Source organism: Lampetra planeri, chromosome 32, assembly GCF_965212315.1.
Source record: "Lampetra planeri chromosome 32, kcLamPlan1.2.h2, whole genome shotgun sequence".
Lineage (NCBI taxonomy): Eukaryota > Metazoa > Chordata > Hyperoartia > Petromyzontiformes > Petromyzontidae > Lampetra > Lampetra planeri.
In genome coordinates, this window is record NC_136138.1 from 9075985 (window position 1) to 9089326 (window position 13342).

Here is a 13342-nt window from a genome sequence, read left to right on the forward strand (position 1 = left end):
AAAACCCAAAGGTATTCTAAAGGTATTTTAAAAAATCCCGCAAATCTGGTAACTTTGCACGAAAACGTGCAATTATTTTTCCCCCCAATTAAATCTCGATTATGGCATGAGGTGTCGACACTTTGGTTTCTCTCTGAGCAGTACAAACCCTGCCATGCAGGAGGATGGCCCAGAAGCAGCTATCACAGCGCTGCCTCCGAGAGTCTGATGAGATCCCTTCAAGTGACTTGCACCACAACAGTGGCGAACCTTCACAGTCAATCTGTGTAAAAGTAATATTCGCCACATGACGGTAAAACCAATACTTTCATTCCCTGAGCTGGCATTTAGCAAATAACTACATTTACTGTGATTTTTTTTTATCACAGTAAGTGGTCACCAGGCTGAGCATCAAGTTACTACATTTAGGAGACCCTGGATTGAATCCCAGGAACTCTACAAAGCCGGCTCGGCATTCTGACCTCTCAACTTCCCGATCGCCAAGGTTATATTAAAATCTATACTGCAGGAATCCGATGAGCTATAATGCTCTTTCACAAATGTCCAGTAGGGGGAGCTCAACTTTACAACAACAGACAATAAAGGGACGCGGTAGGTTTGCAAAGTATAGGAAAGATAAACGAATAATTTTTACAAATATATACAAATAAAACTCAATTATGTTTATCTTACCAGGTAAAGCCCACTGACCCGTTCACTTATTTTTAAATCCTTTATATTAAGTTCACTTGCTTGCTTGCTTGCGTGCTTACGACCGTGCAAATCTTTCGGTCGTTTTTTAACCCACTTCCCGTGATCCAATCGAGCTGACATTTTCCACACAGACTCGTTGTGCGAGACAATTCATTTTCGTGAAAAAAAATTTCCAAAATTTTACACTTTTAGGGAATTGTTTTAAATATTTCATTACCAATTGCTTAATGGTGGCAGGCAATCATCTGACCCATAGGTGGCAGCCATCTCAAGCCAGAGGACGAGAGGACTCTAGCCGCCACGCATATAAAGGATTTATAGTGAAAAACTTTGTTTTTACGGGTTAATTTTTTCAGAAGCGACCTGGCCACAAATGGCTTATCGTGTGGAAATGTAAAGCAGACAATTACATAATCTGAATAAATATTTGTTAAGTTACTCCCCAACGCCGCTTCCACTGCTCTACCGGTCCCTGTAGTACAAATTGTGACTTGGCAACTGCAGAGGGCCGAATCATGTCCATGGCCAAGAATGCGTCGTTCCTTGGCCAGTGTCCTATTCTACAGTGGTCGAGATTAGGATGATTACAATTAATTTGCCTTTCATTGGACCGGAGATCGGGTGCCTTGTCCCCTCACAGCTGACACCGTTTGGCGTGCACTGCGCGCAAAAGAACTTTCAGCCCTTTGAATGCGTCTGGTTTGTTCTGCAACACTGGGGATGCGGTTACTGTGAATAGGTCACATTTCTTGTCTCGTTTCAATCCCAAACATGCCTATCTGTTCATCTTGATTGATGTTCTTCGTCTGGGCTGTGAGGATGTTTCTATCCACTGCGAGATGTAACTTATCCCCAGACATGCTGTTGTAATATTTTTTTGCATTTAACATTCATATTAGGGAGTACTTTCATGTGTAGGGGTGTCAGGGGAAGGATTCCCACCAATAGATGGGTTAGGGGGAGGGGTGATCGAGGTGATATAAGGGGAGAACGGGCGGGAAAGAGGGGCCTTTGGCGGGAACGGGATTGGGACGGCTGGCGACAGGTGTGAATGGAAGGAAAGGAATAAAGGACGAGACCCCTGCAATCTCGTGTCGGCTCCTCTCTACATTTGGTGGCAGCGGTGGGATCCTAATGGCTACAAAGAAGAATCCTCGCGGGAGGGAGCCGAGGGAGGAGGAAGCAGGGGCCGGGGATCCTTCACATCCTGGGCAACAAGGGGGCCTGCTGTCAGAAGCAGCAGAAGGGGGCCCGGATCGCCTGGAGGATCGCATGGAGGACCGCATGGCCCGCGTGGAGAGGGCGCTCCAGGAGCTCTTGCAGAGGCTCCCTATGGGGGGCCCGCCGGCACCGGGACCCCCACCCCCACGCGTACTACGGGAGGAGAGGCCACGGGAACCGGACGCCGACCAGCCGGCCGGGCAGGAGCCGCAACCAACCTCGTCACGCCAGCCGCCGCCGCTCCCGCCAAAACCCCCAGGGCTAAACACCCAACACGGAGAGCAGGTGGCCGGACGGCCGCGTCGGCTGGGGCCCGTCGACAAGTTTGTGGCTGAGGAAGAAGATTGGGAGGAGTTTGTCCGCCGATTCGAGGCTGCCTTCCACGCTCTCGAGTGGACAGACGAAGAGGCCCTACGAGCGCTGCCATCTGTTCTGGGCAAAGAAGCACTCTCCTCTTACACCTCCCTTCCCTCGCACAGCAAGTCCACGCTACAGGCGGCCTACGAGGCTTTGGGGGAGATCTATTGCCCGGCGGAAGGAGCCTTTAAACGGTTCCAGGATCGCCAGCGAGGGGCTAAAGAATCCCCTTTAGCCTACAGGGGGGCGCTGCTCGTGTTGGCGAGGAGAGCTTTCCCTCGCCTGGCTGAAGAAGCGCTCGAGGACCTCGTGGTCGAGCACCTCATCGCCTACGCTTGCCGCGCCGGCGTTGTAATGCCCGTAGTGACGCCGGAAGAACGCACCTCGCTGTGGGCTGCCCGGACCATCCAAGCCCACGAGCAGGTCATGGGCCGGGCGCCACCCGTGGGCCCGGTGGCTGGCGCGGCGGGGGGGAACAGCCCAGCCGTTGCCGCGGCGCTACTTGGTCCAGCGACACTAACCGCCGAACCTGCACCGTCACCACAGGCTGCCGGTGGGGCATCTGGGGACGGACCGCCGACGTCTGAGACGGAGCCATCGCTGCGGGAGGTGTACGCGGCGATCCGGGGACTGGCGGAGCAGAGGGACCAACCGCCGCGTCGCTGGCAGCCGCCTCTACAACATCGCGCCGAGCCCCCCCGACGCAACGCCCCGTGGGTCTGCCACCGTTGTGGTCGCGAGGGGCATGTGGCGAGGGGGTGCCGCACGGAGCCGGAGGCCGCCAACGTCACCTGGAACCTGCCGGGGCCGAACGCCGACAGGAGCCAGGCGAGTGACGCCGTCCCACCCGGCCTCTCGGGCGGGCCGGGTAATTACACTTCCGACGCCGCGAACTCACCGGGAGTCTCCTCGGGGTGGGCGCCGGTGGTGTCGTTTCCCGGTCCCCGCTGTTCTGGTCGGGGGAAGGGGATAGCGCCGGGGCCTGTGGTCGCATCGCGACCCGGAGTGGCGTCGCGAACGGACGTGACGTTGCGTCCGGAAGTGACGTCGCGGTCGGAAGTGGTGTCGCGGATCGCGCCGGGAATTGCGCCGGGGCCGTGGACCGCGCCTGGAATCGCGCCGGGGCCAGGGACCGCGTCGGGGATCGCGCCGAGGCCGGGGACCGCGCCGGGAGTCGCGCCGACGCCGGGAGGGACGTCGCGGACGGAGGTGACGTCGCGGGCGGAGGTGACGTCGCGGGCGGAAGTGACGTCGCGGCCGGCAGCGACGTCGATGCCGGGCGTGACGTTGCGCGCGGGCGGGGTTTCGCGGGCGGGCGTGGGTTCGCGGGCGGGCGTGACGTCGCGGGTGGGCGTGGTTTCGCGGGCGGGCGGGGTTTCGCGGGCGGGCGTGACGTCGCGGGTGGGCGTGGTTTCGCGGGCGGGCGTGGGTTCGCGGGCGGGCGTGACGTCACCGGCGGGCGTGACGTCACCAGTTACCTGCAACGCCGGCGAGTTGCCAGGGGCAACGGCCCGGGGGCGGAGGCAGCCCACACGATTGACATTGCGCCCTGGAGCAATTCCACGACCCGCCTCACCACCGCTTTGCGACAGAGCGAGACGGAACCAGGGGGACCACGCCCCCGTGACAAAGGAAAGAGAGGGGCTCACGGGAAGGCCCACCCCCCAGTCCCCACCGCCCCCTGCAATGGGGGGGCCCCCCCACACCACAAGGGGGGCCCATCCTACGTCACCTAGGGGGGGCAATTTGCACTACATAGAGAGCCCAGCCCGCAACCCAGGGGTAAGCCCACACTATGTAACAAGGGCGCGTTCACCCTGCTGGGACGCACTCCAAAGGGAGGAACCCCATCTTCAGTCCATCCACACCCATCCCCCATCATTTCACCATGCACCACAGGATAACGAGACGCCGCCTGGTCAGTGGCCGGACTCAGCCACACAATGGAGGAAGCTGGCAAGGCGGGTGGTAGCGGCCACGTCAGGAACCTCGGTCCTGGTCGGTGAAATCGCGGGAGTGTCGGCACGTATCTTGGTCGATACGGGGGCATCAGCCACGATCATCTCGAGCACCATGCATGAGATGCTGCCGGATAAAATCCGACCTTTAGTCCCCGTCAAGACAACGTTCATTGCAGCAAATGGAGGCAGCATGGGCTTCCTGGGCCAGGTTGAAGCCCCGATACAGATTGGGCAGCTTTCGGTAGCAGGACCCATCCTTGTCTCCGCAACGTTGCCCGTACCCTGCCTGTTGGGGACGGACTTTCTGAGGCGGATGCCAATGAAAATCGATCTGGCCAATGGGCGGGTGGAAGTCCAGGGAACGCATCTCCATTTCCTAAAGGCGGAGGGGGCCAGCCGGGGTGTACCCTACGTGCAGGCTCTGGTCAGTAAGTCTGTCTCCATTCCCCCGGCAGCCCAGATGCTGGTTCCGCTGCAATATCGGTCCCCCCTCGTGACAGCCCGACCAGACTCACCCATCCTGGTGTCTCCGGCGTCAGCGGCCATGGATCGTCATGCGCTGGTGGGGGCCGAAACTATTGTACAGAGGAACCAGCATCTGTTCATTCAGGTGCTGAACACCTCCGATAGAACAGCGACGGTGCAGGAGGGAACAGTTCTGGCCCACGTTAGTCCCTTGTCACTAGGAGCCCCAGGGACAGAGCCCGAGCTTGTAGGCAGCATCGGCCAGTCCGAGGACAGAGGGGCCAAATCGTGGATGGACCAGCTGGCGGGGCCTGAGCCGGGATTGCCGCCCGACCAGAAACAGCAGCTGCACTCGTTATTGCAGGAGTTCTCGGACGTGTTCAGCCGGGGACCGTTCGACCTAGGGCGCACAAATCTGTCACAGCACCACATCAACACGGGAGATGCCGCACCCCTGCGCCAAAACACATATAGAATGAGCCCAATGGAAAAAGGGCACATTCAACAAGCGGTGCAGGAGATGCTGCGGGCCGACATAATTTCTCCATCCTCGAGTCCCTGGGGGGCACCGGTGGTCCTAGTCAAGAAGTCAGATGGGTCACTGAGATTCTGTGTGGACTTCCGACGCCTCAATGCCGTCACGCTGGCCGACGCATATCCCCTACCACGTATCGACGACTCATTGGATGCACTGGCGGGAGCAAAATTTTTCAGTACGCTGGATTTGTTGTCCGGGTTCTGGCAGGTCCCACTAGACGCGGACTCCCGGCCTAAAACAGCATTCCGGACACCACAGGGCCTGTTCGAGTTCAACTGCCTGCCTATGGGCCTCCAGACGGCGCCGGCAACGTTCCAACGCATAATGGAGTTGGCCTTGGCAGGCCTCCAATGGGAAACGTGCCTCATCTACCTGGACGACGTCATTGTTTTCAGCCGATCATTCGAGGAACACATTGACCGATTGCGTCAGGTGTTCCTGCGGTTCCGGAACGCGAACTTGAAGCTCAAGCCGTCGAAGTGCCACCTTATGCAGTCGTCGGTACGCTACTTGGGCCACGTCGTCAGTGAGTCGGGAGTGGCTACAGACCCGGAAAAGACGGCCTGCGTGAGGGCCTGGGCTGTTCCCACAACGGTTCCGGAGGTACGCCGGTTTGTGGGTTTCGTTTCTTACTACCGCCGGTTTGTGCCCAACTTCGCAACCATTGCCAAGCCCTTGCACGTGTTGACGGCGAAGAACCAGAGGTTTTATTGGGGCCCTCTGGAGGAAGAGGCATTCCAGCAGCTGCGCTCACGTCTGACAGATGCACCACCATTGGCCTTTCCGGATTTTGGCCTCCCCTTTATCCTGGACACGGACGCCAGCGATGTGGGCATCGGCAGTGTTTTGTCGCAAGTCCAGCAGGGTCGGGAGGTGGTTATCGCCTATGGTAGTCGCGTGCTTTCATCAGCGGAGCAGCGCTACTGCGTCACACGTAGGGAACTCCTGGCAGTCGTTCACTTTGTGCAGCAATTCCGACCCTACCTGTATGGTCGCAAATTTACGGTCCGCACTGACCACGCGGCCTTGCAGTATTCGCTCCGCATCGACCAGCCTTCGGGCCAGCTGGCCAGATGGATAGAACGCCTGCAGGAGTACAGGTACCAAGTAGTGCATCGCAAAGGGACCAGACATGCCAACGCAGACGCATTGTCCCGACTGGTGCCCCAGGGCCCTTGTGCATGCACCACAGGCGGGGCACGCTGCAAGGAGGCGAGGCCGGAGGGGACGGTCATCGCTCCTGTACGCACGGCGGAGGGCGCACAGGGTGAGGTCCAGCTGACCGACCACGACCTGGGGCTGACCTTGGACGATTGGAGACGGCTACAGCTGGAGGAAGCCCCACTGCGAACACTACGCGCCTCAGCAGAGGCAGGGGGGGAGGAGTACATCGTATGGGAGGATCTCCTCATGCGATGGGACCCGACAGGGCGCCGGCGATGCCTGGTAGTTCCGGAGTCGCTGCGTCAACAATTGGTTATGGACGTACACGGCCGCCAGCTGCTGCACCTGGCAGGGCGGAAGACACTGCACACATTACAGGGTCGGTACTTTTGGCCAGGTATGACCGCTGACGTGCATCGATGGGTCGCTACCTGCGTCGAATGTGCGCGGCGAAAGCCGCCACCCCGGGTAAGCCGGGCGCCCCTACAGCCCATCACGGTGACCAGGGTCAACGAATTGGTTGCGTTGGACATCTTGGGACCGCTGCCGGTCACGCCACGGGGAAATAAATACCTGTTGGTCGGAGTCGAGTACTGCACGAGGTGGCCGATGGCGTGGGCCCTCCCGGACCAAACGGCACAGACCATCGCCGATGCCTTCGTGGGAGGCTATGTCCTTGATAAGGGGGCACCGGAGCGGTTGCTCACGGATCAGGGCAGGAATTTCTCCTCACAGCTATTGAAGGACGTCTGCTCTATCCTGGGCACTAAAAAGGTCCGAACATCTCCATATCATCCCCAGACCGATGGGATGGTAGAGCGGCTTAACCGCACCATAGCGGCCATGCTGTCCCAAGTGGTGGACGAAAACCATTCCGACTGGGACCTCCACATTCCATCGGTCTTAGCGGCGTACAGGGTGGCCCCACACGCGGCGACGGGGTTCTCGCCGTTTTTCCTGATGTACGGACGGGATCCCGTTCCGCCTATTGAGGTGCAGCTGACGGACATTCCGGCAAGAGCCGACGCATGGCCGAAGGCACTAAAGACCTCCCTCATTTATTTGAGAGAGGCCCGCCAAGCAGCCGAGGCCGCATCGGCCGCGAGCCAAGAGAGTAATGTACGGATACGGGAGAGGACAGTGACAGCCAAGCCCTTTAAAGTTGGGGACCAGGCATGGCTACACTGTCCTCAGGTGCCGGTTGGCCTCTCACCAAAGCTGCACCGACCCTGGAAAGGGCCGGTCGAGGTCATCAAAGCACTCCGACCGCAGTGCGTCCAGGTCCAACTGGGTAAGCGACGATGGTTTGTACACCCCACCCGCCTTAAGCCATACATCTCTCCACCGTCATCTTCACCAACATCACCACCAACATCACTGCCAACATCATCATCATCCCTACCCAGGCCAAGGTCGCCGACCACCACGCGCCGACCGGCAGGGGGTTCGGTGCCCTGTGTTCCCTTGTCACCTACAGCACCCCATGTGAGGCCTGACGGAGCGGCGGCACGAGCGGGGGCCGGAGAGACAGCGGCGCTAGGCAAGGCGACACCGGCACCACCGAACCAGGGACCGCGACGAGAGGGCCTTCGAAGGAGGGGGCCGCCACGGTCATCTGCTGCCTGTGGATGTCCGGGCTGTTACGGGATGCTGGCTGGAGACCTGGGCAGGCCGCGCAATTGATTTGTTGTGTTATATTGCATTGTAGGGTTGTGGGGGGGGGTAAGGGCTGTCGTCACTGTCAGTGGTGGGAGGCATGGGGAGACTTAAATGGTCCATGGGGGAGGCAGAACCGAGGACGGTTATTTTTTCTCCGGGGGGGGGGGGTGATGTAGGGGTGTCAGGGGAAGGATTCCCACCAATAGATGGGTTAGGGGGAGGGGTGATCGAGGTGATATAAGGGGAGAACGGGCGGGAAAGAGGGGCCTTTGGCGGGAACGGGATTGGGACGGCTGGCGACAGGTGTGAATGGAAGGAAAGGAATAAAGGACGAGACCCCTGCAATCTCGTGTCGGCTCCTCTCTACACATGTAGTTGTGGATAGGTCATGGTGGCAGACGATAATAATTTCTTACAGTGTTTGCTGAATAAGGCTATTGCTAAAAGAGGTAGAATATCCACCCTTAACATTGAAATATATTTTACGGCGGAAATTAAACTGATATAAAAAGGAGTTTGCTACCAGTTCAATAGGGTCGAACTCACGATCAAAAAGTCGCTCAACAGGAATTGTTTTGGCCAGAGAGCAGTCGCCCTCCTTGGCGGTGGCGTCTGCCCATCGGGGGCCCGGAGCAGAATATATTCCTGGGGTGCCACGTGCCGACAACACATTACACGACTGACACGCCGCTGAATAAACACATTCCTGCGGAGGAAGCTGGTAGGAACGTTGGGTTGCTCGGTCAATGGCCAGGGTCAACGGCGGCATGGTGTATTCCGCAAATATGGCCGACTGTGAGGGCGGGCACAAGCCGGCGTGAGTAGGTTAAACGTTGAGTTTTATAAGGGCACCACGGGGTGACCAGCCCCTCCCCACCCAGCCCCACCCCTCCCACCCCCCACCCAGCCCCACCCTCCCCACCCAGCCCCTCCGCACCCTCCCCTCCCCACCCAGCCCCACCCAGCCCCTCCCCACCCTCCCCTCTCGACCCAGCCCCACCCCTCCCATTTTTGGATGCACGACGGACGGACACAATAATCCCCTGTCGGCTGGTGTAACCAGGAGATTCCTACTCGTATAATCACACTTGTGTGGTCGATAGACTAATTACAATCATAATTAATTTCAAGTGTTATTACAACAATGAGCTTTGGTTTATTTGTTGTTTACAATCGTCTGAGTTCGAGCTGATATTTGGTGAATCGGGGGCTACTTGAGCTACTTCGGACGTTTGCTTCGGTTGATTCGGCATGGCACCACCACCAACCACCATCAGTCAAACACTGACAGCTCGCAACTCTTCTTCTCGCGAAGGCATCTCTCTCTGCCAGGACACCGCTGGCATCAACCACTGGGAGCACTCGGTCCATGCTTAATTTAGCAGCTTGCGAGGTCGCTGGTAGTTTCGCCACCACTTGGCTTGCGACTTGCATGTCTGGGTCAACGCGCATTCAATTCGGGGCCACTGCATTCCCTACGTAGCGGCATCGGTGGCCAGGGTCAGGTTATTTCCTTTCCAAATCCACAACGTGTAAAATAGAAATAGAGTTCGGTGTTTGGCAAAGCACAGAGGTGCGACTACACTTTGCTAGCCAATCATTCATTTATATAATGCTGGACCGATGGTGAAGTGCACTGCGCTATGAACCCGGCAAACCTGAATTCCGAGACCTGCCCATGGCTGAAAACAGTGGCAGGTGACATCTGAACGAGTCCTGTCGCCCCCCCCCTCTTCACCAACCCGCGCGGACCATCAATGACTGAGAAGACATGGGGAGGCCTTCATCCAGCAGTGAATTTGCAAAACGCTGTAAATTATCGTTATATTATAATGCATATATTTTGCCCGTGGTGTAACGGTGAGCAAACTGGATCTGCAATCTAGAGGATACCCATGCAGAAGATGATACCCATTCAGTCTTCCAATGTGGCAATTGAAACTTCGTACATTCGAATTGTAGATGTTGTTGTGGGTTTACTCTCCAACACACCGGTGTGCCGAAGTAGTCACAAATTGTCACGTTTTGTTTTACGTGACAAACCTTAAGTGGTTGTGGCCGGTTTAACGCCACATTGATATTTGCGAGCTCTCACCCCTAAAAACCTTTATTAATGAATCGTATGGTTTTTTGACCTGCACGATTGTTTTGTTCTTCTTGGTTCTTTCGGTAAAGTCACGTAGAAGGGAAATAATAAAATAAGAACCAAGAAGATGAATCCCTGCAGTCACGAAAGCTTTAAATCGAGATTGTTTTGTTACGATGGTGGGTCCTTATTTTACACATTGGGTGTCAGTCCCACCGCTCAAATAATTTACCCCAAAAAAATCTAAATGTAGCAGCACCCTCCTGAATACAAACAACAAAATGTCTTTAAATTCAAGCGACGTTTTTGTCGCCAAATAATCGACACCTATTACCTCTCAGTAATATCATAATCATTAACATTATTATCATGAATACTAAACTAAAACCAAAAAATTGCCAGCTAAGGCCCACTGAAATATATAGTCCGACGAAGTGGCTTACCATGTGGACATTGATGGTAGCCAAACGCTCAAAACGCATGTTTCTAAACGTGGAGGCAAACACCAGAGGACCCGGAGAAAAATTGAGACGAGAGACACGCAAACTCAAAATATACATATTCTTAGGTTTTTTCGGTAAAGTCACGTAGGTAAAATTTTTTAATTAAAATTAATAAAAGTAAAATAAAAATAAAATAAAAATCACGACGTTTTATTTTACTTTTATTAATTTTAATTCTTCACCTACGTGACTTTACCGAAAAAACCTCAGAATATGAATCCTTGCAGTCACGAAAGCTTCAAATCTAGAATCAAAATATACAGGTGACAGGGTCGGGATCGAACCCACACACCTCCTGTACACCTGGTCGAGGGAGTTAACATCTCGCCACCTTGGCACCCCGATACAAAACCCACCACTCTCTGCCACTGAGACACGCGGGAGGAGAGAGTGAACGAGCGAACGTCCGCATCTGTGTCCGCCCAGCGGCTGCGTGCACACAGAAGCAGACTGCCCCTGATGGCCGAATAATTTTTCCCCCAAAAAAAAAAATCGCCGGAATGGAAACTCCGGCGCAAGGCCATCGCTGCGGTCAGAACTGCCACGATGGTGCAATCTGACACCCCCCCCCCACTACCCATCCACCCCCTACCCCTCCACCCCCTACCCCTTTACCCCCTTAACTCCCCACCCCCTTACCCCTCCACCCCCTACCCCCCACCCCTCCACCCCCCTACCCCTCCACCCCCTTACCCCTCCACCCCCCCTACCCCTTTACCCCCTTAACTCCCCACCCCCCCTACCCCTCCACCCCCCTACCCCCCACCCCTCCACCCCCCTCACCCCCCTACTCCTCCACCCCCCCTCATCCCCCCCCCACCCCCCTACCCCTCCACCCCCTACCCCCCACCCCTCCACCCCCCTAACCCCCCACCCCTACCCCCCACCCCCACGTGGCACCAGACGTGAATGTGGCCGTCGACCCGTGCCCCCGTTCGCCTCCACAATGGGCGATTGTCTCGTTTTGCCGATGCAGCGACGACGATCGATTCGCGAGGAAGGAGCCAACATTGAAATGGTTCCACGTTGCTTTGCGTTGCGCCCTCCGCGTACACGCACATGCGCACGTGTGCACGTGTGCGTGCGTGCGTGTGCACGTGTGTGTGCGTGGTGCCTGTGGCGTGGGCGGGAGCGGTGGTGCAGCGGTTAGCGCTACGCTGCGCTACGAACCCGGGCATCCGAGTTCGATTCCCGCTCACGGCCAACACCGCTGACGATTTTCTAAACCGGTCCTGGGCCTCCCTCTAGGTCGACTCAGCCTCAAATGAGTACCTGGTGCGGTGTGTAAACATCGCCGCTAGGGAGACAAAGGCGGCTGTGCGTGGTGCTGGCCACCCACCCCCTCGTGTGCCATGCCGGCCTTCATTAGGTGCTACTCGCTAACAGCACTTGCCCCAACAGCCTGTTAAGGCTACACGGGGGGTCTTTGTGTGTGCGCGAGTGAGACTCGTCTCGTGTTCTGCCCCCTAATCATTTTGTTTAATCAGCGAGCGGCGATCGCAGTCGCAAGAGACATCGCTGCCAGCTCGGTGTTTTGTTTGGCAAAATTCAACATCAGTCGATTGTAGCCCAGTGGGGCGAGGTGGACTAACGGGGTCATTTGTGTATTCGTGTTTCAGCCACGTACAATGCGCTCCAATGTGACTTTATATAGCGTGTCAATGCAACCACGGTTCGAGGCGCCGTACAGAAACCAGTGGGCACATTAATCTGGAGCTAGGAAGAGACATTAAGTCATAGGCGAAGGGGGGGAAAACTCGAGGCTGACAATGTACAGGGGCAGGGAGCCAGCAGCACGCACGGCAGGGGAGGTGTAGTTTTAGACCTTGGGTGCAGCGTAAGAGAGGCAGTGGCCTCCCGCTGAACAATGGCTGACGGAGGGCTTTCATGGAAAACTTTGGTTGCTGGAGCAGAGAGTGCGTGGAGGGGAGCAGGGTGAGATGAGAGGGGGAGAGGTAGGAGAGTGCGTGGAGGGGAGTAGAGTGAGATGAGAGGGGGAGAGGTAGGAGAGTGCGTGGAGGGGAGTAGAGTGAGATGAGAGGGGAGAGGTGGGAGAGTGCGTGGAGGGTAGTAGAGTGAGATGAGAGGGGAGAGGTGGGAGAGTGCGTGGAGGGTAGTAGAGTGAGATGAGAGGGGAGAGGTAGGAGAGTGCGTGGAGGGGAGTGGAGTGAGATGAGAAGGGAGAGGTAGGAGAGTGCGTGGAGGGGAGTGGAGTGAGATGAGAGGGGAGAGGCAGGAGAGTGCGTGGAGGGGAGTAGAGTGAAATGAGAGGGGAGAGGTAGGAGAGTGCGTGGAGGGGAGTAGAGTGAGATGAGAGGGGAGAGGTAGGAGAGTGCGTGGGCGGGAGTAGAGTGAGATGAGAGGGGAGAGGTAGGAGAGTGCGTGGATGAGAGTAGAGTGAGATGAGAGGGGGGAGGTGGGAGAGTGCGTGGATGAGAGTAGAGTGAGATGAGAGGGGGGAGGTAGGAGAGTGCGTGGAGGGGAGTAGAGTGAGATGAGAGGGGAGAGGTGGGAGAGTGCGTGGATGAGAGTAGAGTGAGATGAGAGGGGGGAGGTAGGAGAGTGCGTGGAGAGGAGTAGAGTGAGATGAGAGGGGAGAGGTGGGAGAGTGCGTGGATGAGAGTAGAGTGAGATGAGAGGTGGGAGGTAGAAGAGTTCGTGGAGGGGAGTAGAGTGAGATGAGAGGGGGGAGGTA

The 13342-nt window shown here is 56.8% G+C and overlaps 1 protein-coding gene across 1 annotated transcript; it reads left to right on the top strand.

Moving 5' to 3' along the window:
- Positions 1 to 1703: 1703 nt before the first annotated feature.
- LOC144729413 (uncharacterized) lies at positions 1704 to 8205 on the top strand. Its single transcript, XM_078609683.1, has 2 exons — positions 1704 to 3099; positions 7877 to 8205. Exons 1-2 carry the CDS (start codon positions 1828 to 1830, stop codon positions 7886 to 7888), a joined length of 1284 nt encoding a protein of 427 aa, XP_078465809.1. The 5' UTR covers positions 1704 to 1827; the 3' UTR covers positions 7889 to 8205.
- The last annotated feature ends 5137 nt before the right edge of the window (positions 8206 to 13342 follow it).

Bases quoted from the DNA above. Each gene is read 5' to 3' on its own strand.
- LOC144729413 (XM_078609683.1), top strand. From the start codon at position 1,828: ATGGCTACAAAGAAGAATCCTCGCGGGAGGGAGCCGAGGGAGGAGGAA.